The 26658-nt window shown below is 41.3% G+C and overlaps 1 protein-coding gene across 2 annotated transcripts in view; it reads left to right on the forward strand.

The window, feature by feature from the left end:
• KHDRBS3 (KH RNA binding domain containing, signal transduction associated 3) overlaps positions 1 to 26658 on the forward strand; it is a 117742-nt gene that overhangs the window by 26997 nt on the left and 64087 nt on the right. For both annotated transcript variants that reach the window (XR_003374378.2, XM_026703689.2), the window contains exon 2: positions 18276 to 18394. Coding sequence is in view for 1 of the 2 variants with exons in the window: in XM_026703689.2 (XP_026559474.1) it covers positions 18276 to 18394 (119 nt within the window). In the remaining variant the exon portion in view is untranslated. The remainder of the gene's footprint in view (positions 1 to 18275; positions 18395 to 26658) is intronic.

Raw genomic sequence — 26658 nt, forward strand, 5'->3', positions numbered from 1 at the left:
CACTCTGTGCTCATCAGCAGATCTGTCTCTCCCTGTAATTGTGGGATTGCATTCAAAGGATATGGAATCAGCATTATATAGAGTTGAACAACTGAACAAGATTTAGACATCCGTTGGGATTTCTGTCTGAGGTTCTTTTTATTTTGATAGGCAGCAGCTTCTTCTATATGTGTCTATAGGGAACAAGAGACTTCTTTCTTTCTCTCTCCCTCTCCTCTCTCTCTCTCTCTCTCTCTCTCTCTCTCTCTCTCTCTCTCTCTCTCTCTCTCCTCCCCCTCCCTCTCGGCAACTTTATCTAGCTAAGCCTAAAGCGTCTTTCTTTTCACGTCCTTTGGTTTCATTTTAACAATTTCTTGCCAGATGTGCTGACGCACAGAAATAGTTTTAGAAATGGGAACTACGGCTTTCCAAATGCAGCCATGAGGAGAAAACACTTTCTGTGTATTGTAATCTTTTTCGATAGGCTATATTACTTTTCTTGCATGTGTTGTTCCTTTCATGGGGAAAAGTGTTGTCGGTAGCAGAGATGAACTCCTACTTACATTTTGTCCTCAATGTATGACCACAATTGAGCCCCAAATTTATGTTATTACAGTGAGACATTTTGTGGTGGTCTGCCTGTGCCAGTGGAGGTGGAAGTAGATTCGGACAGTGAGGAGGTTGGGGAGGAACATGAGCCAGTCCTGGAGTCTGTGGAAGGCTCTGGTGAGTGCTCTGCGTCGGAGGCAGAGATGGGGCCAGGGCCGTCCGACAGTTATCAGCTGCCTTCGGAGTCGGACATCAGTGAGGCAGAAGAACAGCTGGAGCCTGTTCACAGTGTGTGCATGCACAGAGCTGTCAGGAGAAGGGAACAGCTAAGGAACAAGGGTCCTTGTTGGGAGTAAAGCTGCAGGTGGACAGTGAATGGTTCCTCCTATAGGGAATAAAAGAGGAGCAAAAGGGGAGTAGGGTTTTGCGGGAGACAATTAATTCATTTGGGTGAAGATCTGTTCCTGTATTCTTGCCAAGTATTGTCCGCTACAGTGTGGAATCTGAAAGATATCGGTCTGGCCCCTCTCCAAGCCTGATAAAGGTCTGTAATTGTGAACTATCTTGAAAGACAGAGGGTTTATCGGAATGAGGAGTTGGTTTTGTGCTGTTGGGGAAGCCTAGGTCAGAATACATTTGTTGAGTTGAGTTTTGCCCCGTTTTACAACTTTTCTTGCCACATTTGATAAGTTAAGCACTGCGGTTGTTAAATTAGTGACACGGTTGTTAAGTGAATCTGGCTTCCCCATTGGCTTTGCCTGTCAGAAGGTCTCTGTGGGTCACTGCAGGTGTCATAAATGTGAGTCAGTTGCCAAGCATCTGAATGTAAATAACGTGACCATGAGGATGCTACAGTGGTTATTGGTGTGACAAATGGTCATGTCACTTTTTAAAATCCCATTGTAACTTCAAACGGTAACTAAACAAAAGTGTAGTAAGTCAAGGACTACTCCACATAGATTTAGTCAGATTTGCTTATAAATATTTTTTAAATTTTATTTTTGAAAGCAGCTTGCCTGCTTGTGTTTCTATCTCGGGTTCCTCCTCCTCCTCCCCCCCTGCAGGAGGAAATTGATTGGAAAGGTGTATGTCAGAGATTAAAGTCTTTGCCTACTCGGCCTCTTAATCTGCCCTGCCATTCCTTTCAATTGGCCTGTTCCCAGGGCAAAGGAAGGGGCGGGAAATACATTTTTTGTTCGAATTCAAAAAAGGCATTGTTGGAGGAGGATGGCAAAAATGCTCCCATAACGTTCAAAATTCATGAATATTTTTTTCCCTGTGAATTGGTTCTCCAAACTGCTGGGTTAGGACAACGCTCAAATATCAGGGTTGGGCTTCAAAAAATTTAGCAACTGGTTCTCTGCCCTGTTGCTGGGTGGGTGTGGCCATGGTGGGCGTGGCCCAGTCATCCTCCGGCATCATGGTGGGGGAGAGGGGCATTTTTGCCCTCCCTGGGCTCCGGAGGCTTTCCTCGAGCCTTCAGGAGTGTGAAAACGGCCTCATCAGGCTCCGGATGCCCTCTGTTTCCGGCCTTCCGGAACTTCTGGGAGGCCCGTTTTTCACCCTCCCCGGACTCCAAAGGCTTTCCTTGAGCCTCCAAGAGGCCCATTTCCCCCCTCCGGAGGCTCTCTGGAGGCCAGAAAAGGGCCTGTCTCTGGCCATCCAGAGCCTCTCATGGGCCCTGCACTTAATCTGGGATCCAAAATGTGCCGCATGGAGACTCCTGCAAGGGGAGGAGTGGGCGGGCCAGCCAGTCATTGCAACTACCAGTTTGATGAACCAGATGTAAAATTAGCATCCGGTTCGCCTGAACCGGTAGTAGCCCACCCCTGCTCAAATGCTTTTTTAGCAACCCACGTGATCATGGAGTTAAAAGAGTTGGATGTTTCCTTCCTTCCATCCATCCATCCATCCATCCTGTCCTATCCCATCTCAGTGTGTTTGGATAGTTTGAGATTTCTTGAAGAACCTTCTTCAAAGTTTTTTTTAATCCTACCTTCATTATTTTGTTATAACTAACTCAGGCTGGCCAACATACCTAAATACATCTGTTTTCCATAGCACAACAACCCTGTGAGGAGGGCTGGACCGAGAGAGCGATTGGGAGACATTTCCCTGAACTGCTTGTGATTGCTGTAACATAGTTCTGGACTTAAAATATGTTTTAAGTGCTTACTTTAATGCCCAGTTAAAGTTACAACAAATCTCTCAAAATTTACTCTCCCCCTGCGATCATGTGATTGCATGTTAGGTGCTTGCTCGCATTTACAACTGGTTGCAGCGTTCTGTGGTTATGCCACTATGATTTATGACTTTTTTGCCAGTGTCCGGCAGAATTACCACCACCCATTTAAGGAGAATAGGTTCACTTAGCAACCACATGGTTCACTTAGCCATGTAATTTGCTTAATGATTAGTCTTAACGGTAGTAAAATTGAGTCAGCTTACGTGTTCCGCTTAACATCCACAACTGATGTCCAAAATTCTGTGCTCAATGGTAGTTGTTAAGTGAGGACTACCTGTAGCTCCTTTTGCCTAGGCTTCCGCACATCCCTGTTAAAGTTTCCTTCCTTCTCTCTTCATAAATTACCTCACAACCAAATGGAAAGCATTTGGGATTGTTCAGAACAAGGAATACAGGTAGTCCTTGACTTACAACAGCTCATTCAGTGACTGTTCAAAGTTAATCACGATGCTGAAAAAAGTGACTTGTGACCGTTTTTCACACTTCACAACCGTTGCCGCATTCCCCAGGGCCACCCGACCGAAATTCAGACACTTCAGTTGACTGACTCGTGTTTATGACAGTTGCAGTGCCCTGGAGTCATGCGATCCTCTTTGGGGACCAGATTCACTTAACCACCGGGGGACTAACTTAACTGCAGTGATTTGCTTAACCACTGTCGTAAAGTGGGGCAGATTCACTTAACAAATGTCTCACTTAAGCAACAGAAATGTCGGGCTCCATTGTGGTCGTAAGTCGGGGACTTGCCTGTATTACTGGAGGATGACAGTCGATAAATCTTCAAGCTTGCACAACCCTCCTGCAAAAAGTTGCTGATTTGGGCCATTGACATTCTTAAACTCAAATCCATCGAGTTGATTTGCTTCCGGCCTCCTTCAGTACTGGGGTGTACTACAAGTCAGCACACAGCCTTCTTGAGCAGGAAGTTTGCAAGCACTGATCTGTATTGAGTTGCTGAAGCAGTAAAAAAGAAAAAAAAAATAGTTTCAGGAAAGGCCAAAGGCAGTTAAGTGCAAGAAAGGCAAATAAACTTTCAGAGTTGAAAGATTGGAGAGGGAGGGGAAAAAAAGTCCAAGCAGAGGCTAGCAATGGAAATGAAAGGCATGTAGATATAGAGAAGAAAGCAGGAGGCAGGAGTATTTCAGACTGGCCCATGGAGTGTTAGCTGCTTCTGCATTCACTGGATGGAATTGCTTAAATACCCCCCCTTGATTTTTTTGCTTTAATGTTGCTTTTTTTTTTTTTTTTGCCAATTCTGGAAACTGCAACGTAACAGATACACAAGTTGCACAAGATGCTGTATTTTGGAATAACAGAGTTGGATGGGATATCGGAGGTCTTCTATCTAGTCCAACCCCCTGCACAAACAGGAGACCTTATAGGGCAGGATAAGAAGCAATGGGTGGAAACTAATCAAGGAGAGAAGCAACCTAGAACCAGGGAGAAATTTCCTGACAGAACCATCAGCAGAACAACTTGCCTCCAGAAGTTGTGAATGCTCCAACACTGCAAAGTTTTTAAGAAGAGATTGGATAATCATTTGTCTGAAATGGTATCGGGTTCCTTGCCTAAGTAGGGGATTGGACTAGAACGGTGGTCGCCAATCGGTGGGCCACGAGAAAATTTTGGTGGGCCGCAGAGAAATCTCACCCCCAGAGCACCCCCCCAAAGCAATTAATCCAGGCAGAAACACAAGGCTGTGCCACCCCCATGGCTCGCGGGAACCCTCCCCGCACACTCACTCCTTAACTAGCAAACTTGCCTGATAAATTGCTAATTTTCCTTTTTCTGACCATCAGCTGTTCTGCTGTGCGGGGAGATTTAGATTAGCTAGGAAGCAGGAAATGGTTGGATTTCTTGCTTTCTAGCTAACCTTTACATCTTCAGCTCTGATTTTAAGCACAGCCGAACCTCCCTTAGGACTGAAGGTTCGATTATTCAGTGTGGCCTCATGGCAAGCAAATTTTATGTGACATACTCAGGTAGCTGATGGCAGATAGATAGATCACTGAATGATTCTGTGAGCAACTCAATCTGCCTGCCTGCTTTGCCTGATTTTGGGTAAAAGTTGCTCTTTTTTAAAGAAAAATATTCAGTTATTTACTTACATGGTGTGTTCTGAGTTAATTTTGTGAGTGTGTTTGCAAGCAAATTTTTTGTGACAGACTGAGCTAGCCGATGGCAGATAGATAGATCACTGAATGATTCTGTGAGCAACTCAATATGCCTGCCTACTTTGCCTGATTTTGGGTAAAAGTTGCTCTTATTTTATAAAAAAATTCAATATTTATATAAATATTTGTAGTATTTACATACAAGCCATGCCCAGTCAGTTACATGACCACCAAGCCACACCCACAAATTAGGGATTTAAAATTATGAGTTTGGTGGTCCCTGAGGTCCAAAAGGTTGGTGACCCCTGGACTAGAAGACCTCCAAGGTTCCTTCCAATTCTGTTATTCTACTCTATATTCTATATCATTCTAGACAAGTGGCTCTCCAATCTTTAAAAACTTCTAGTGTTGGAGCATTCACAACTTTTGGAAGCAAGCTGTTCTACTGATTAATTGTTCTCACTGTCAGGAAATTTCTCCCTAGTTCTACGTTACTTCTCTCCTTGGTTAGTTTTCATCCATTGCTTTTTGTCCTGCCTTCTGGTGCTTTGGAAAAATAGGTTGACTCCCCTCTTCTTTGTGACAGTCCCTCAAATATTGGAAGACTGCTATTCTGTCACTAGACTAGAGTAGAGCAGACTAGACTGCAACTGTTCGTATGTCTTGAAGTCTAGTTTCCATAGTAGGCAGAACATGGTGAGAAAATTCACATTGAAGTCAGACTCATCCATGCCTTTTATTAAAGGGGGGTGGGAACCCAGCAAAAACACAAAAAATTCCATCAACTTTCCTTTGAGTAATAATTTACGATATGCTTGTGGGGAGGAGGATATATTCCTAAAATAATGAACACTGCCATTTCTTTTTTGCCGTACAGCCATATCTTAAAAGTTGACAAACTTGAAAAACACTATTCCGTTAACTCTGGTATTCCTTTTTTGCTCCATGTATGCTATGTTTGATACAGATGTAGAAATGTTTCAGTCATTTTATTACAATGCAACTAGTTTCTGAGCTAATGGAACCTGCCCATTACATTTGTAAGTTATGACCGTTATAAAGTTGGGTGATCACATGATCAACCTGATTTTGCAACCTTGTTTTGTGGCAGTCAGATAAATCGCAATGGCCATTATGTGAATCTGCAGGTGTTGAGTGGGCCCATTGTCTGGTGCTTTGCCAAAAATCAGAAGAAAATGCTCAGAAATGCATAAATTCTGTGATGTAAATTTAATAAATTGCACACGTGATCACGGGATGCTGAAAGCCGCCCCAAATGTGGGCCACTTGCTGAGCATCCAAAATTTGGTTACATGGCCAAGGAGAGCTGTCCCTTAGAATTTTGGAACCAGTCATAAGTGTCTTTAGGGCAGGTCAGTCAGAACTTCGACCAGTCATTAAGTGAGAAGTCGTAAGTTGAAAACTACCTGTAAGCAGAAGCTCGTTGTTTTTTTTAAATAGTATTTGCTAACGTACACAGAGCCAGATTTTTTAAAATCAAAACCTTGACTGGTGATTCTTGATTATTGCTCTGTGTAGGCCTGCATGCACAGCGTCTTCTCTCCTGTTGTGTGAGCTAGTTTGTCTATATTCACATTTCCACATTTCATCTCAATCAGAAGCTGATTACCACGGTTGAATTAAGCCGTTGACCAAGAAAAAAAAAAGGTATTACCGCATAGAATGGAAGGACTCCCATGTAAGGCTCAGCAAAGATGTCTCATCTGGCAAGTTATTATTCAAAATCACAAACGGTGCTTAACTGCTGTTAAAAAATTCCCAAGTGTGCAGTATAGCTTTTTGTGTGAATCCACACTGGAATATTGATAACATGATGATGCTGATGATGACAAAGACAACCAGGAGGCTGAAATTAGCCCGTTCCTGATCTTTCCTTCATGGTTGTTTTTGACCACGTTTTGATTATGTGCATGGATAGGTAGTGAAATTGGCTGCACCCTTCTTTGTGTTGTATTTTTTGGTCTTCAGTAATCTACCCTGTCTGAATCTCCACATTGCAATGTCTCCTCTAAGATGATTTTTAAAAAGTCTATTTCTTTGGCTCAGCTTCGCTGAGGTCTGGATGTGACAAGCTTGCAAGGTGGACATTTCAGTCACTGTTCAAGAGGGAGAAACATTTGGAATTTCAGAATTTATTCGATTATAATCCTTTTTTAAAAAAAAAAACCTCTGGTGGGATTTCAAGGCCACAAATATTCAATGGAAATGTGGAGACTTAGTGATGGTGGTGGGGAGACCTTTGGGAAAATTGACATTTTCCTAGTTTTCCTCTAGGCCTCTGCTTGTTTCTTTAAATTGAAGCAGAGGAAAAAGTGAAGGGGTTCCAATGAAATATTTAGGATAACAAATTAGAATCAGATCCGGTGCTGATACACTGTTGGACTTTCCCCATACACACAATATTTTCTAATTTGTAATGAGATGAACCTTACAAGAGAAAAGACATTTCTGACCCTAATTCCAAGATCTAGTGCTTGATAGAGATAGTCCTTGACTTTCAACCGTAGAGCCTGGAATTACAGTTGTAAATTGCGCTGGTCAGGAAGCAGGTCACAGTGTGAATTTTTTATGGCAGTCATTGAAGCAACTACATTGTCCTCGATGAGGGGTGTCTTTTGCAGGAAACCAGGAGTAAATGCTGGTTTCCAGCAAAACATTGTAAAATTGTGGTCTTTTGACTGCAGGACGTTGCAAAAGGCCTGTTGCCCAGCACCCAAAATGCAACCGTGTGACTACGTGGGAATGGGGGAACCTATCGGAACTTTGAATATGGGTCATAAGTAGCCCTGTGGAGGCCCATTTCTAATGGTTGCCAAGCCAGCTATTCGTAAATCAAGTATTACCCTGCGTGCATGATTTTAAAGTAGCAAGACAAATTTGTCAGTTAAGAGTTATAGAGGGAAGAGAAATAAAGAACATTGGAGATACTTTTGAGCCACGGTGGCGCAGTGGTTAAAGTGCAGTACTGCAGGCCGCTACAGCTGATTGCAATTTGACTGATCGAATCTCACCAGGCTCAAGGTTGACTCGGCCTTCCATCCTTCTGAGGTGGGTTAAATGAAGACCCAAATAGTTGAGGGCAAGATGCTGACTTGGTATAAATCACTTAGAGAGGGCTATAAAGACAGGGGTGGTATTCTACCGGTTCGGACCGGTTCTGTAGAACCAGTTATTGCGATTCTGCGCAGTTCGGAGAACCAGCCAATCGTGCCTCTGGCTGGCCCTGCCCCTCTTCGCCTGCCCCCTTCCCTCCCTGCCCAGTCAGTCCTTATTGCACATGCGCAACATCGCATGCATGCCCGATATCACTGACTCCATTCTCCCCTGCCCAGTCACTTTTTAATGTATTTCTTTTTTCTTCCCCTTCCCAATCAACTGTTCCTATGACCAGCTGTGCCAGGATTCCCCGCGCTGTCTTACTACTTTGCCCAAGAGGCTTCCTTGAGGCCCAGGAAGGCAAAAAATGGAGGGGGGGGGCACAGCACCCCATCCTACCCCCAAGCTCCATTTTTTGCTTTCCTGGGCCCTAGAGAAGCCTCCTGGGAGCAAAAACTCCCCCCCCCGGAGGGTTCCCTGAGGCCCAGAAGGCCCCCAAAATGGGGGGGTGGAGGGGTGCTGCCAAAAAACAAGACAAAAACCCCAACCCACACCCACCCAGTTACATGGCCACGCCCACTTAGCCACGCCCACAGAATTAGTTGTTAAAAAAATTGAATCCCACCCTTGTTTAAAGCACTGTAAAGCAGCATATAAATTTAAGTGCTATTGCTACTTCCAGTTTCATTCCTGTAGTTTGTGGAGAAATTTCTTCATGACTTTGAAATTTCCAGAAATATTACATTTTTTCCAGACTTGTTCTCTGCTAAAGAGTTTCAAGACTGCTCAAAATTTCAAGATGCAGAAGATATAAATACAGGTATAGAAAAGTGTGTAGATGTAAGTGGGTAACGGTTTTCTTTCTTTATTGTTATGAACTCTCATTTATCAGCTAAAAGTTTGTATGTCAGTCTTGGGAAGAGGAGATATTAATGAGAGTTGTTTTATATGTGGTGTTCCACAAATATGGATATATCCTTCAGTACCACTTCAGATCCCTTGGTCCAAAACTGAACTAAAATACAAATCTGTCTAGTGCTTGCAGATAAGATAGGATCTGGCCCAGGATTACAACAAATAGATAAAAATCCAGTTTTCAGTATCTGCAAGAAGAAGCGAATGGAAACCAGGTGTAATAGATTTGTTTCTATTTGATCATATTTACAATCGGAATATTTATGCATATAGAATTTGATGACTACACAGCCATCAGGGTGTGAGCTCAGTTCACAGACTTAATGGAGAAGATAACAGCACTTTTTATACTTACCACACTTAACTTGCTATTCACTTGAAATCTGCTCAGAGCAACTTATGTTAGCATCATGCAGTTTTTAATTTGCAGACTTTAAATTCAAAAGAACACATTAAGTAGCAGATGGCCTGAACCTTCAGATGAGAAATTGTGAAATTTAGATTTTAAAAACATGGTTCACTTTTGACTTCTGCTACTCTAGATAAGTGAATGTATCACTTGGTGAATGCACTTCTTGAGACTCCTTTATATATGTTATTTACTTAAATCATTAGGCTACAGCTGGTGTGTCCAACCTTAGCAACATTAAGACCCGTGGATTTCAACTCCCAGAATTCCTCAACCTGAGAAACTCTGGGAGGTGAAGTTCACAAATCTTAAATGTTGCCAAGGTTGGACACTCCTGGTTTATAGAAGACCCAAAGTTGGATATCCTACACCATCAATCCTTTCTGGCGACCTACTTCTTTCTTAGCTCAAATTATTTAATGTTGATTAAATAATTCTATGATACAATATCTCATTCATTTCTGTTTCCCTCTCCCTCCTTCCTAACTACATACTTAGCTACAGTTTTGCTACAGAATAAATTTGCAAAATTATTATCCAAAATTTATCTGGTTGATTAACAAGAGGGAGCATTAACTTTATCAATTATTTTCTAGTGTACATCTTTTAAAGCATTTATCATTTGGTCAAACTCAATCACATGCAATTATGGAAGAAGGAAGGTATTCATTTCAGGAAGACGAAAAGGATTCAGCATGAGTTCCCTTTTATTCCCTTCCTAATCTGATGACAGAGGTTCACATCTCATACTTGAAAAATACGCATGAACAGATGAACTTAAAGCTCTGCCTTCTGTTCCAGATAGTACCATTCTTATTTTGGACATTTGGCAAGGTTATTTTCTCATAAGTCAGATTTATATAGGTAAAATAATACTCCTTCAGTGTCTGGAGCAATATTCTCATTCTTTTTCATCTCTTTGCTTATCAGAGAATCAAGGAAATTGCAATTTTATTTCCCTTATTTTATTCTCTTCCCTTGTCCATAGATAAAATCACCAGATATTGAGGTCAGAGTTGAATGCAGTTTTCTGTTAAAACAGTGACCAGTTTCCTCCCAGAATAATTTTAGTATCATTGGCCAATGACTAGAAAAGAACAGAGAGGAAACATTCCTTAATATTCCCATCTAAATTAGAAGTTTCCTTGTCACAACATTTAGCACATGGTGAGAGGATGCCCACAGAATGGAAGCCAGATAAAAGCAAAGAATAATAAGGATGAGAACAGCAAATACTGTTTGTAAAGGTCTAGAAATGGTATCATAATCTTTCTGGGAATAATCTTTAAGCATAGTACGTGTAAATGCAGTAAGTGTAGTTATTAATGTTTAAGTGTAGTAAGACTACATTCACAATACTGCGTCCGGTTTTAATCACCATGTTATAAAAAAGATATTGAGACACTGGAAGAAGAAAGCAACAAATAGAGGGCTGGAAACTAAAACATGTGAAGAATGGTTGCAGGAAACGGGTTTGTCTAATCTAGTGAAAAAAAGGACTGGAGTGATATGATATATCAGTGTTACAATCTTTGAGGAGCTATCACAAAGAAAAGGCTATTGTCCAAAGCCCCAAAAGACAAGAAACAGTGGATGGAAACTAATCAAGGAGAGAAACAACCTAAAGGAGAAATTTCCTAACACAATTCAGAAGTTATGGGTGCTCCATTCCTGCGTGTTTTTAAGAAGAGACCAGGGAGCCATCTGTCTGGAATGGTATAGGGCTGTGGTGGCAAACCTATGGCACGCATACCACAGGTGGCACGCAGAGCCCTCTCTCTGGGCACACACGCTGTTGCCGCACCTCAGCTTCGCCACGCATCTGTCTGGGCACTTCCTACCAGCCAGCTGGTCTTCCGGTCTGCTATGCATGCAGGGGGGCACATGGGGGGGCATGTGCATGAATGCGGGGCGTGCATGCGTGCGCAGGGGTGCACACATTGCATTTTGGGTATGTGTCGTGTGCTTTGGTCCCTCTGTGCCAAAAAGGTTCACCATCACTGGTATAGGATCTTCTGCTTCAGCAGAGTATTGGACCAAGGCCCCCTCTGACTCTGTTATTCAGTTATTCTGTTTTACAAATAACTTGACAGGGCCGGTTTCTTAAGCTTCCCAGAGAAATAATGGAGCTTAAAATATTGTAATTACTGGTTTAAATCATCTTTCTGGAGTGTGAATTTCCAGCTTCCTCAATTTGCACTCAATGTTGCTAATGCTGAGACTTGCTCAACGGAAAAGTGGACTGGCTGGAGAAGACTTTGTAGAAAGGATATGGATCAGGCAGCAGGGAAACCAAACTGAAAGAGGACACAGATAAACCTCCAAGTGCTTCAAGGACCCTCTAAAAGGATGCAGATGACCAGCTGTCTGCAAGGAATATAAATCCTTCCATTCCCCACTATCCAGTCAGAGCTGAAGAAGCTTCTTGGATCTTCAAAGGAAAAAAAAAACCCAAGAAAGTCCGGTTTTCTTCCTGAAAAAAGCACTTTTGGGACAAACTGAAAGAACATGAAGAGTATCTTCATAAGATGAAGGTGGAAGGCCTGATTGAATCTGATTGGGTGGGAGAAGTTAACTGAAAATATTAAAAGAATCTCAGAAGAAGACTCTGTATTACTGTAGAGAAAACTATATGAACATAACAGATAGTCAGAGTTGGAAGCCCCACCAAGCGGGAGACCGTACACTATTTCTGACAAATGGCAGTCCAATCTCTTCTTGAAAGTCTCAAGTGATGGCACTTGTTTTATATACCCAACAGGCAGCCAACCTCACTCGTCTTGGAGGTTCAAAGCTGGTTCCTCATTGAGATTTTTCATATCTGACCTCATAATATATCTTATAATAAGAGTTTCATCGTTGTAAGTTCTTGGACTTAAATTCAAATACTTCCAAGCTTATTTTTTTCTATTATAAATTGTATGGTCCAGATTTGGCATTTATATTTTCAGTTCTTTTAATATTTACTTGTATAAAGTATTTAGAATCCTGAGACAATTTCCCCATATCAACCGATCAGTTTTTCCATGTACATATAATTGCGTTTGAATTGGATTAAAGATTCGAGAGAGATTGTTAGGTAGAAGAGGGTTGAGGGGGCAGATTAATGCACTGTGAAAGCTCTTTGTATGAACTTTAAGCAGATGCTTATCTTATCCACCACAAATCCTTGCAACGAGGAAAAAAAAGTAATTTTGCAAATCAGTTGGGATGTGGAAATTAATGTCTTAAGCAAAACTTTCATTAGAGTAAAATGCTTTTCAGATTAAAGGAAACGCTGGGTTTGCATTTACTATATTAACAAAAAAGGGGCCTATAGAAGCGATAGAAAGGTCTCAGGGAAATCTTTGTTACTGTGCCTAGTTTGAATATTATGGCTCTAGTCTTCCATTCTTTGCCAAGTCCATGCGATAAAGCTAACCACTAAAAGGGCTTGCGGTTTTTATACTTAAATGTTTACTAAAATCTGTGGTTCTGTTTTATCTTAGTTATTGATGGAGACAATCTCTTGAAAGGCATTCACTTTAATGCGGGCAAAGCTCTCTCGCATAGAGCATTAATAAAGATAGCTAGGCTCACGTCGATGGTCCTCGCACAAGAAGATTAATTCTTTTGAGGTTATCAAAAGAAGTCATCTTTTGATCCGTTATCTAAATGCACTCGGCGATTCTGCGGTCCTCACTAGGAAACAATCCTGGCTTAGCCTATTGTGCTCTGCGTAAAATTCGGTAATTCCTTTATTTGACCTGAATTTCTAGGTATCGTGTCCATGATTTGGGAACATGGGATTTTAATCCTTGGCATTATAAAGAAAAGACCTTATCACACACTCATCTATTATTTCTGAGCTAGGAAACTACATCGGAACACAAAGCTTACTACTGGTGCAGTATGTAATCTAGCGATTAAAGAAGGCAAATCCTACTCATTCGATTTTGGAAATCTGATTAGATTCCCCTTGTTGGTCTAGCCCTACTCTATCTACAGCTAAATCGGTATCCTGCATATGAAAATTGCCCACTGGGGGCTTTGGGTGTTGCATTGATATCATCCAGTTTCTCTTAAAGCAGGAGTGAATGTGAAAGGGACAACATTCTTGTTCTGACCAAGGCTTTCTTAGACAGTAACAACCCACATGCTTAGTCCCCCAAACCCTCTTTTTATTTCAATGGCTGTGAATGAATATAATTAATATTCATTAATTATTCATTAATGAGTCCCAAACAGTTTGTGAATAGTCCAACAGAAGTTTACCACAGTCTTTTCGGGATAAGGCTGATAAGCACCCACCTTTATCTCCCTTGTTACTCCCGAGTTGCCCCTTTTGTCTTAACTGTTACTGTCTTCTAGCAGTCTGTGCAAGCGCGCACTGGGAGCAGGTTCCCCCCTATTCCTCTGTCTTGCTGATGTCAGATTCTGGAGGCTCCAGGGTCAGCATATAACTGTCAGATGGCCCTGGCCGCATCTCTGTGTCAGATGCAGATCCCTCGTCCGAGCCCTCCCCAGACTCCAGGACTGGCCTATGTTCCTCCCCACTATCCAACTCTGCTGCCAGCTCTGCAGGCCTCCAACGGACCACAACAGTTCTTGCGTTGATTTTGTGATAGTAAACATCCAAACCGTGTGTCTGGATTCTCCAGGTAGTGAAAAGGAAGAATTGATGAGATATACATTGCAGACCTATATATATAACTTTACAGACTTGAATACAGGTAGTGCTCAATTTACAATCCCAATCGAGCCCTAAATTTAGATTGTTAAGTGAGAAATTCGTTAAGTGAGTCTTGCCCCATTTTACAACTCTTCTCTCCACATTTACTAAGCGAATTGCTGCAGTTGTTAAACCCCCCCCCCCCCCCGGACATGGCAGCAGTCATAAATACGAATCACTTGTCAAGCATCCATCTGCAAATCGTGGCCAGGGAAGCTGCAATGGTCGTTAGTGTGAAAAACGGCCACAAGTCACATTTTTTTCACTGCCGTTGTAACTTCAAACAGTTGCTAAGTGATCTGTTGTAAGTCGAGAACTACCTGTAGTTTGTAACTTTCAGGTTGCAGTTCTCTTCTTTTTAGGTTTGGCTGTTGACTACTATATTTACAAAATGGTAGGAGCTCTTTACAGCCGTTTAGAGCACCATGGCATAGTTTGGAATGCATGAGCCAACTTAAACAATTCAAATGTTTTCATAGGATAAAACCTTGAAACTCCACAGGTAGTCCTGGACCTTACAACCATTCATTTAGTGACCATTCAAATGACAACAGCACTGAGAAACGTTACTTGTGACTTGTCCGTGCACTTGTGACCATCACAGCATCCCCATGAGCACATGATCAAAAATTCAGGCACCTGCCAACTGGCCTGTGATTAGCAATGGTTGAAGTATCCTGGGGTCCTATGTTCACCATTTGTGACCTTCCTACGGGTTCCCATCAAACAAAGTCAATGGGGAGCATCGTATTTCGAACAGAATAACAGAGTTGGAAGGGACCTTGTAGGTCAGGGGTGTCAAACTCGATTTCATTGAGGGCTGCATCAGAGTTATGTTTCATCTCGGGGGACATGGCCAGGGTGGGTGTGGCCAGTTTGACGTCACTTGTGTTGGGGGCACCTGTGGTGGCCCAAACTCTCTGTCAGTGTAAAGGGCTCCCGAGCTCCGCTTTCAGCTGCAACGGCTTTCTGCAACCCTCTGCCAGCCAAAACAGAGTTCAGGAGGGCCGTCCGCAAGTGGATCTATATATGCGCTTGCCTGCCACTTCCGTGGCCCAGTTCTGAATGAGCCACAGCCCGGTTTGTGGGCCGTGGCCCCAGAATTGGGGAGCCCTGATATATACAGTATAAGTCAGGCCTGTCTAACTAGCAGCCCACGGTGGCCATGTCCACCCCAGCTCCACAAGACAAAAAAAGTTGCGATATGTCACGATACGCAATCAAGTTTGACACTCCTAGTATAAATAGTCCTCAACTTAAAACCATTTGTTAGTGACAGATAGCTCAAAAATACAGCGGTACTGAAAAATGTGACGTGTGATTGGTCCTCAGACTTACAATCATTGTAGCATCCCTGTGGTCTCATGATCAAAACTCAACAAGCATGTATTTATGATGATTGCAACACTTTCTGGGTTCATTTGATTGCCATTTGTGACTTCCCGAAACCTCCATTAAGCCAACAATGGGGAAATCTGGACTTGCTTAATGATGACCAATTCACTTAAAACATGATTCACTGAGCGACTATGGCAAAAAAAGCTAAAATCTGATGTGACTTGCATAATAACAGCCTTGCTAAGCAATGGATATTCTACTCCCAGGTATGATAGTAAGTCAAGGAATAACTGTAGCTTACCTGTAGCTTGATTAGGATATTGTTTCCTGCTTGTTAGTTCGTGGATTAGGGTGTTGTTTACTGTTTGATTCTTTGTCTGGAGTTGATCCTGGTGTTAATCCTGGCTTATCTGAGTGTTGATTGCTGGCAAAGAGATTTCTGGTCTCCATGTTTCTTTTTTAGTTCCATAAAAATTACTTGATAAAGAATTAAACAGCTGGAATTTGCATTTCTGGCTTGTCGCTTTATTTTTATTTGTATACACGCCTGTTCTATTTTTAAAGTATGGCTCTTTATTAAATATATTGGAGGTGCGTGACTTAATTTTAGGAGAACGTGACTGCTGTGCCAACAAATTCAAAGCTTGGAAAAAGTAGCTGATATAAAACTCTTTAGCTGCATATTATTAGACCACTCCGCAAATTTTTCTTCCTTCACGTTTTATAGAATGTTTGCAAAACAGATTTGCATAAAACCATGTAACACTTTAAAACATGCATGATTGTTACAAGCTAAATATAGAGTATATGACAGTGTGTAACATTAAAGCAGGGGTGCTTAAATCTAGCCCACAGCGACGGCCTGGAAATATCAAAGGACTGGCCCATGGTGCCTCTGCTGGCCAAAATGGGCTGTGTGTACCTCTCCCCCTGGTGGCCTGTTTTTGGACCCCCAAGCCTTCTGCAACACTCTTCTGGCTAAAAACCGGCTGCGCGGTGGCCTTGGAAGGCCTCCGCACGGCCCGATTTTGGCTGGCAGAGTGCTGCTGGAGGCCGGGGAGGCAGAAAACGGGTGGCGCTGGCCTCCACGTAGCCCATTTTTGGCAAGCAGAGTGCTGCAGGAGGACATGAAGGGTGAAAACGAGGCACCGGGGGGTGGGCGTGTACCCCCTGCATCCCATTTTGGCTGGTAATATACTGGAGGAGGCTGGCTGTTCAGGCTGAAGCGGCCCCCATGCCCCGTTTTGGCCGGCAGGATGCTGCAGGAAGCATTGATCCTGTCTTCCCCCGCTCTCCGCACTACCGCCTGCCTGCGAAGGGGAACTACAATGCTGATTCAGCCCTCGAAGAAATCCAGTTTGACACCCCACATTAAAGGAAGAGATAGCTACGTGCGGATGTCCATTGGTACAAAATGCACTTCTGAGGCTGCCTTCCTTAAATGGAATTCTGTGTTTCAGATAGTGTAAGGAAGACTTTTGAGATTGAAGGAGCATATATGTGTCCTGGGATAATATTGCAGGACCAATCTGGGTCAGTTACTAGGACCAGAGGCTTTGTCTTCTGAGTTTTCAAGACTCATGCTGGTGGCCATCTTCAGAGAATCTCTCTGAAGGTGGCCACCAGCATGAGTCTTGAAAGCTCAGAAGATAAAACCTCTGGTCCTGTTGACTGACCCAGATTGGATCCGGCAAGACTTTTAAGTTTCAATAAAGAATTGGGAATAAATGAAATAAGGCATATCCTTAGGCAAGACTTAATTATGCTCCACAAAAAAAAAATGCTCTATTTCCTAATTTAGAAGAGCGGGGAGAAGTAGAATCAGGCAAAGAAAAGAGTTTCATACAGAGTAGAGTAGAGTAGAGTAGAAAATAGAATATAGAATAAAATAGAATTAATTGTCACTTTGAATGTACACTAATCGGCTTGCATTAAGTGGAAATTACGTTGCATACAGCTCTCAAAGGGTCTCCACCTTTAATATAAACATGACAAGATATATAAATGTATACAAAATTATGCATGTACCCACATATTTTATGACACTGAGGAACAATGTCCCACAATTTTTCCAGCTTTGCAGACCCGGGCTGGGATGAAGGCTGGGATGGGGGGAATGGATCTGTGCAAGTGGCAGGCGCAAAGTTCCATTTGTATGAGTGACGGATGCTTGCATGTGCCTGTGCCTGCCCCTTGTGCAAATGGAGATGCACACGGCTGCCACCTGTGTGGCTCGTAACCCGTGCACAGCCCCGGGAGTCAGAGACCCACGTCATACAGCATAAACTTAATGTAGAGTAGAGTAGAGTATATTTACGTATATAAATATTGAACACAGTGCAATCATCCTGGCATTTCCTCCGCCATACATACAACAATTAAAACCAAATAACATACATTATTAATTTTGTTACCATTATTTTGATCACAATATCTATTTTGGTTCATCTATGGTGTCACATTTTGGGACTATTTATCCTAGCTGTTTTATGTTCCTACTTCCACCTCTCGCTTCCAACCATCAGTAGAATCTATTCCATGTATAATACTATTCTGTTTCCCATTTATTTTTTAGTTCTAGAGTTAATTCTGCGCAAATCAGTATTTTCTTTATTATCTCTTTTTCTAGAAGTGTATTTTCACTCTTCCATTGCTGGGCGTATACCATTCTCACTGCTGTCAGAATGTATAGTATTAAATAAATTGACCCTTCAGCATAAACTTTTTAGAATGCAGGATTCACTGCCCAGTATGTTTCTTGGGCTGGATCTGATGGTTATGGAAGTTGGTCACTTGGGTGGCAGATAAATTGCCCTAATGAAGTCTTGGCTGTTTTAAATGAAGATACGTTGTTTAGGAAAGCTCATTCTGAAACAAGTTTTGTATTTCATGTTACAGAAATCGATAAGTTCCAGAAAGGAGAAGGCAAAGAAGAAGAAAAGTACATCGATGTAGTGATTAACAAAAACATGAAACTGGGGCAAAAAGTATTAATTCCAGTAAAGCAATTTCCTAAGGTGAGTTCAATGCACACACAAGCAGATTTGCTGTTGTGTCTGCTCATTGTGTTTCATGCAGCGCGCCACGACTGTACAGATTTTCAGATTTGACAGCGTAGCTCGAAAGAATCATGCAATCTTTCCGCAAATATTGGGAAATATAGATTCTTTTTTATTTTTTAAAAAAAATATTGCCTGGGTATATTCATTAATTAGTTAAATAATAATATGATAATTAGTACTATGTAGTGTTGGAAGTTGTGATTCCCCTCTCTTCTAGGAAAACCTTAGAAGGGGAAGGAAATTCCCCTAAAAAAAAGAAAGGAAGAGGTGAAAACACAAGCAGGGCTCCATCAGCCCCCACCTTTTGTCAAGTAGGACTATTAAAATAGCTGGAGCCAGCTTACAGAGAAAAAAAACCCTACAAACTAGCTAAGATCCTTTCCTATAGAAATCAAATAGATGGCAAGTTATAAAAACTTGTGAAAAGCAAACCAAAAGGCCTGGCAGGAAGGAAACATGATAGCAAACAAGCAACTACAAAGGATCAGGACCATAAAACAATTACTCCTACCAAAATCCCTGGAAAAGATCCCAATCTCAAGAGACAGGAACTCATCACACACACACAAATCAAAGACTTCAAGGATTCACACTTACAAAATCAAAGGATCTGAAGGGTATAAGAAAGGGTTTCTCTACTCACAAGATTAGATTAATCCTAGGAATGCTGTGAGGTTTCTTACCTGCCTTCCCATTAATAAACTGATTCTGACTTTCAACGCAGCTGACCAAATCATTTTGCGTTTCTCCCAGCCAGGAAATTTGAGTCCACAAAAGGAAAGAACTTTGCCTATTCCTTAAAGAGCAAGATTTCTTTTTTCCTTTCCTCAGTAGTTATAAAATGTTCATGTTACAAACCAATGCAAATGAGCACTTTTTTTGATTGCACAAAACATTGTTGAAAAAGCACTGTAGCAACATAAGAAGGGTGCAATTCTGAACAGTTTTTTGAATCTTTGTTGTTTCACAAATCCCTCCCATTTTTTAGATCATTTTTTTAGTAATTTAGGCATAGATGATTTGTAAACCAACAAATGTATCTGAACGAGTAACTTCCCCAAATCCCAATGCTTGATCAATAAATGAGTCCATTTTTAAAAATCATTAAAATAGTTGAACAGAGTCATTCCAAGAGCTGTTAAGACTCCGTTTCAGTTTTTGGCATTCTCTTTTGTAAGATAAATGTAAATGCATACCAAGAAAGCTATTTAGTTGTTGTCATTTATTTATTCAACTGCTGTAGCTGTGCATCTCAGTCAATGATTCTCAATTAAAAAAAAATATATTACAATCAAAATACAGATGGTCTTCAACTTACAGCAGTTCGTTGAGTGACCGTTCAAAGTTAAATGGCACTGAGAAAAGCGACTTAACAACCATTTTTCACACTTATGCTGCAGCATTCCCACAGTCACGTGATTTCCAGTGGTGGGATTCAAATTTTTTTACTACCAGTTTTCTGTGGGCGTGGCGTTATGGGCATGGCCATGTGACTGGGTGGGCGTGGCTTTTTTCTTTTTTGCAGCCCCCACTCATTTTGGGGGGCCATCTGGGCCTCAGGGGAGCCTCTAAGGGTGTGTGTTTTTGCTCCCCTAAGGCTCCTCTGAAGCTCAGGCAAGAAAAAATTGAGGTGGGTGGGTTGAGGCATTTTTTTTGCCTTCCTGGGCCTCAGCAAGGGGAATCCCAGCACAGCTGATTGTCAGGAGTGGGGAAAAACGGAAAGAAATACCTTAGGCGAATGTCAGGCGGGCGGGGTGAGCGAGCATCGGGCAGAAGGGCGACCGGGTGCGGGCGTGGCCAGACAGAAGTTACTACCAGTTTGGCAACCCATGCCAAATTCTTGCTACCGGTTCGCCTGATCCAGTGCGTTACCGGCTGAATACCACCACTGGTGATTTCCATTCAGATGCTTGGCTAAGTGGTTCACATTTAGGACTGTTGCAGGGTCCCGGGGTCATGTGTTTCTCTTTGGTAACCTTCTGACAAGCGGAGTCAATGGGGAAGCCAGATTCATTTAACAACCGTGCTACTAACTTAACCACCGCGGTGATTCACTTAACAAGGGTGGCAAGAAAGATTTGAAAAATAGGCTAAACCCATTTAAGAAATTTCTCACTTAGCAACATAAATTCTGGGCTCAATTGTGGTTGTATTTTGAGGAATATCTGTACTAGAAACATGTTAAAATGATTAAAAACCATAGAAACGTCCAAAGTAAATACTATTTTATTTTACTAGTAAGTATTATTGGGCTCTTCAATGTACCTTGACTTCCATAAGATGTTACCTGTATTGTTGTTTCAAAAGAGAGAGAGAATGACAGAAAGAAAGAGAGAGAGACAGACAGACTGAGAGCAAGAGCTCTACTAACTAAAGTTGTGATATTAGTTATTACTGTTTTGAACAGGTGATATAGTGCCTGAAGCAGGATTAATAGGTATGTGCAAAAACTAATTTTCTGAGAATTGAATGTTACAGAGAACTGATCTGACCATTTGGAGAAATCTGAATTTCCAGGATTTTGGGGAAACAGAAATGTGGGTTACTTCTGGTTTGGAGGATTAACTCCAGAAAAACAACAGGTAGTTCTTGACTTCTGACCAGTTGCTTAGTAACCATTTGAAGTTACGAAGGACAGCTCCAGAAGTTTCTTACAATCTGGAAATTCCAACAGTTGCATACTCAACTGTTGGTCATAGGGCTATTTTTGGGGAGCTTGGCAAGTATGGTTGAAGCATCCCAGGGTCAAGTTGCTCTAATTCACTATGCTTTTTACTGGATTCTGGTCTTTTCAGCTGGTTTCTGGCCCCCCAAAAACAAAAAAGGTCCACTGGGAATACATGGATACCCTTAATGACCATTGCAAAAAGAAGTCATAAAATTGGGTCTGATCATGTGAGGGCCCTAACTTACGACTTTCATCACTTAATGACAGAAATCTGGGTCATATTATGGTTATAAATTATGGGGTTCTTGTACAGAAAAGCCTTCAGAACGTTCCGATCAGCATAAAATGGTCGATCCTGCACATCCCTCGGCTAGAAAATAAATTAAACGGTGATTTGAATTAAGAATGTAGACAGGTATTTAATCCTGATGGTTTATGTATGCAGTAGCATGGTTTTTGACACTTCTGACAGATGTTTCCAGCCATACCTCAGAATGCCCCTAATTACATTTCTGTTCTAGTTTAAATATAACCAAGCAGCTGAAGATGCCTGATCCATTTGTGTGCGTGTGTGTGTGTGTGTGTATGTGCAAGCTCCATATGCCTTTTTATAAAAGGAAGAACTTGACGTTTTTTAAAAATGGGTTGCCTTGTAGCAATAAGAATCCAATCCAATTCAGAATAGAGCAGGAAGGGACCTTGGGAGGTCTTTTAGTCCAACCCCCTGCTCCAATTGCCAGCGATTACTTGCCAGCTTATTTTACCAATAGCAAAAGGAAGGCTGGTGCAGTCACAGCAATTAATTGTACCCTGACACACCAGCCACAAGGCTGCTGTTCTTAACATCTGTGGCTGTGTATTGTCAAAAATGGAGGGTGAGGGAATGGTTTTCTAAATTGCTTGCATCAAGTAACAAAACCAGAGTTTAATATTTCCTAATTGATAACTTTGGGTCGGTCTGCCAGGCTCAGTCTTCAGATTTATATCTTAAAGTAGCTCTTGACATCGCGAAATAGATTTCTTGCGTGGTTTACTGTAAATGAGTAATTCCTCATTTTACAAATGCACTGAAGATTTATTTATCTGCTTTCCCTTAATAGCGTACCTTGCTGAGTATTTCTGGTCGTTCCGTTAGGCCTTGTAATCATCAAATCATGACAGGATTCGGATTATATTGACCACTGTTCCATTAAACTGAAAACTAGATCTTTATGTATGTTAACTATGGAGCACATTTCAAGCAATGATCATTTCTAATAAAGTGAGGGAATTGTTGACAAGGCATTACGGATGTCTGGAGGGTTTTTAATTTTTTTTAAAGTATTCTTACTAAATGAGGCTGAATCTATACAGTAAAGTTTAATAGCAGTTCCCCTACTCCCTTCCCAGTAACTCTCATGGCTTCTTCAAAGATTAAAAGTTTGCAAATGCTGCTGAATTTTTGCTGTTCTTCCTATAAATTGTCCAAGTCCCACAGAGAAGCCATGTTAGCTCCAACTATGAATATCTAGATCAGTCATTCTCAACCTTTTCTTCACCATTAAATACCTTTTGTAGCCACGGACCCCCAAGTCTTAACTTAAGAATTACACCACAACATTTATTCAAGTCCTTGTGGAACCCCTATGACAACATCACGCTTCCCCCACCCCCAAGAGGTCCACAGGCTGAAAACCACAGCCTAGATTATCAATTAAGAGGCAGCCTTTGTGAATTTGACCTCCTCCAGTTTGGTTGGGCTTTTTGTCCCATAATTCCCAGCTAAGACTAGTCTTTGGGAGTACAATTCCCAGCCAAGCTAGCTAACCCCAGATTGGGAAAGTCTACACATAAGTTGTGTGAATATTCAGTGTTTAAATAATTGATGAATACCCTGGTCTACAAGGAGAAAGCCTCAGAAATGAACGTAGCTTAATTTTAACAGAATTGGGTCAATAACAAAAGAAAATGTAGGTCCTGAGTATTAATTGGCTCCAGTTTCCAAGATAACAGCTTCAGGTCAAAATTGCATCCAAGTAATTCAAAATTACAAGGCGGGTGGGGTGCGATTATGCTCCATAACTTTTCTGCAATATGTTATATAGCAATGAGAACAGTGCCTCACCAATCATTATAAATTTATCTTTTTATTGATTCCAGTAACATAACTTTCCATTCATTTATTGGTTTTTCATGTAACATTTTCATGTATTTTTGCATGTAAAACTGACCAACTTCAACATCAGATTAAACGACAAGGTTCTATCTTTATTCGGTATCTAAAATGGACTTTTTGGCTTTTATCTTATGAAGTGCAGTAGGATCATTCCTGGGGAGAGTCCAGCTGGAATCGGCAAGCATGGATGGGCTCCATTTCCCTTGGTATCTTTTCTCCATGCCTGCGATAGATATCCTGGTGGAATCTCTCCCCAGGCTTATCACTCACTGGCCCACAGTTCAAAGAGAAATAGTCTAAATGCGAGTGTAAGAAATGAATTTTCAGTGGCTTGTTTGCACCAAGTGCTTTATAGGCCCTAAGCCAATTTCCCACGTGGTTTTCATAGCCATCTGCCTTGCTGTACTCAAAGTGAAGATAAATTTATACACTTCCATGTGGTACCATTTTCATTGTTCTACTGTACTTTGTTGAGAAGTTACAAAGCCATCATGGTCATTGGAACACCTCCCTCCTTTGTAGGCAAACATACCCAGCCGTGTATAAATCTTTATTGTGAAATATGTTGAAAATGTTAACCAACCAGCACCTGTTTTTTTTTTAATTCATCTAATCAAATATGTAAAATTAACACATTTTATCACGGAGGTCGATAATTTCCCAAAATTTGTAGACTGGTGATTTAAATAGCTTTGTGTGGAGGAACCATAGTTTTATTTTCTCCATTATGAACTCTTATGTATTGTCTCTGTCCTATTTGATCCTTAGCTAGTTAAATGTTGATAAGCATCTTCTCTTTTTGTTAAAACAAACTAAATGAAATCCAAGGTCTAAAGGAGCAAATGCATTTTTCCAAATAGCAGTTTATAACGTCTTAAGTCATCCAACCAAAGTAATAACAATGTGCTAAACTAATAACAATGAATTTGGGGCTTCAATCATTTCAGCGAGATCTGAGTGATGCCGTGAAGATGTTATTAGTCACGATAGCGGAGAAATGGCCTCAGAATAAACAAATTTACGGAAATTGATCTCTCGCAATGAAACTTGGCATACAAATCAGAGGGAAGCTAGCTAGTTGATGGCTGCAGCTTCCCTCTGACATGCCTAGTCCTACAAAACTTTTAAGACGCTTGCACAACTATATGTCACAATATTTGCAGCAGTAACAAATTGTAGTAAACACTATTTCTTGTCTATTAGAGATTGCCTCTCAATATGTTGTCGCCCATTGGCTGTTGTTAAATCACTAGGAATATGCTGCCTCTCGAATTCCCTAGGGATATTCCATTCAAGGGTTAACCAGTCCTGATTTTACTAAACTTGCCAACCAGAGATCATTGAGAAGGGATGTTCATCCCAAAGGTGCTTTTCCCAAAAAGCACTTGGACTTTCTTGTATTTTTTTCCCCTTGAAAATGTTTCGCTTCTCACCTGAGAAGCTTCTTCAGTTCTGACATCAGATTTGAAGAAGAAGGAGGAGAAGGAGGAAGAGGAAGAAGAAGAAAAAGAAAAAGGAGAAGGAGAAGGAGAAAGAGAGAAAAAGAAAAAAAGAAAATAAATCCAATTGGACTTTCCAAAGTCCTTTTGGAAAAATACTTTTGGAACACCTGTGACCTGGATAATTGAGAATCTTCATAGAACAGAAGGGAAGCTGTATTTATACATCTAGTGCTGTAGGTCAAGTTTCAATCTGCCTTGCCCGAGTCTCAGTTTAATACTAATGATATTTGTTAGGGTTGTCCAAAGCATCTCACCCGATGCTTCGTGGAACAGTTGAAGCATCCCTCTTTATAAACTTAGATACTCTGTCCTTTTGACAGCTTGGAATGACTATACCTGTCTAGATGTGGACTAGATTGCTGTCTTAAGTGGAACTGCTAAGACTCCTTACGTCCGTCTTGGAAGCCATTTTCTTCTTAGAAGCTTGGACGTTGCCACATTCAGTGCCTGGGAATTTGGGAGGGGGGATTTCAGGGTGGGGTAGAAGATTAGACACGACAACATCCTTTCTCAGAGAGTCAAGGCCCTGCACCTGGAGGGGAGTGACTGAGAGGATGTCTCCAGTTGGGACGAAGATTTGATTGGACCATGTGATGGACTGATGGTGAAGGGGATGGATCTTTGATTTCTCTTTTGGGTGGGAAAACCCGGAACTCTCAGATTCGGGTTTTCCCAGATGTGCCAATATGACAACTCTGGTAAAATGGAACTTTGCGGAACTGCTTGTCTGAGTTTTTTGGTTTGGAGTTGATTAGTTGGAACATTGACACCTTAAGCAGCCCCTTGAAATTAACAATTTAAATAACAGGTAGATTTATGACCATAATTGAGCCCAATATTTCTTTTGCTAAGCAATAGAGTTGTTAAGCGAGTTTTGCCCCATTTTAATGACCATTCTTGCCACAGGGCTTAAGGGAATCACCACAGTTAGTAATTTGTCACGGTTGTGAAGCGAATCTGGCTTCCCCATTGACCTGGCTTGTTAGGGAGTCGCAAAAGGTGATCACAAGAATATCACACTACATTGGAAGAAAGGGATTTGCAACAACGGTATTAGGTTCAGATTTGCCAAAAGGATAAAGAAAACAGCTTTAGGAATACGATAAATGTTTTTGGAATTCTCACGTCTGTAATATAATCTTGTTTTTTGTGTGTGTTATTGCCATGCCTATCAATGTGCCATTGGATCATTTCTTCAGGGCTGTTGTAAATGCACTTTTCTGATTCATTTAGCACCACTGGTTTTTTTAAATCCTTGATTTATTCCATAAGAAGAAAATAGTCTTCTGCGATGACAGCTAAGCTAGCTCAGAATGTCTACATTATGTGACTGTCAAAGGTTTCTTTGAAAATTTAGCTAAACGTGACTATAAACCAGTATGAAACATTATATAATACTTGCAAGCATTTGAGTTTCTAAGAACTCTGTATCAGACAAGGGAATAGATTGCGTTCCAGGAAAAGAAAGGCAGAAGACAGGAAGATAAAAAAAAAGGATGGTTTACACTCTGCTCACAATGTAATATTCTTGGGTGAAATATAAGATAATTTCCAGATCTGCAGTTACATCTTGAATTACCAAATACAACAATGTAACTTTAGATACGGTTGTCATATTTAGTCGCACTGAAGAGGAAATGTAATACTCTGCATCCTATCTTATTTTCTGAAAATGTAAAATTCATGTGATAAAATCTTAACAACCTTTGTGAATCAAAGCAGAAGGGAGAGATCAACACAGCAGTCCTAGAAGATCTGGGGTAAATTTAAGTGTGTATTAGAAAATAATGAATCATACCTAAGTAAAACAAGATAATCAGAGTTGGAAGGGACCTTGTAGGTAATCTAGTCCACCCCCCCACCCCCCCAAGCAGGAGACCCCCATACCATTTAT

The sequence above is a fragment of the Pseudonaja textilis genome, chromosome 3, assembly GCF_049901715.1.
Source record: "Pseudonaja textilis isolate UNSWEBS1 chromosome 3, rPseTex1.2, whole genome shotgun sequence".
NCBI classification, from domain to species: domain Eukaryota; kingdom Metazoa; phylum Chordata; class Lepidosauria; order Squamata; family Elapidae; genus Pseudonaja; species Pseudonaja textilis.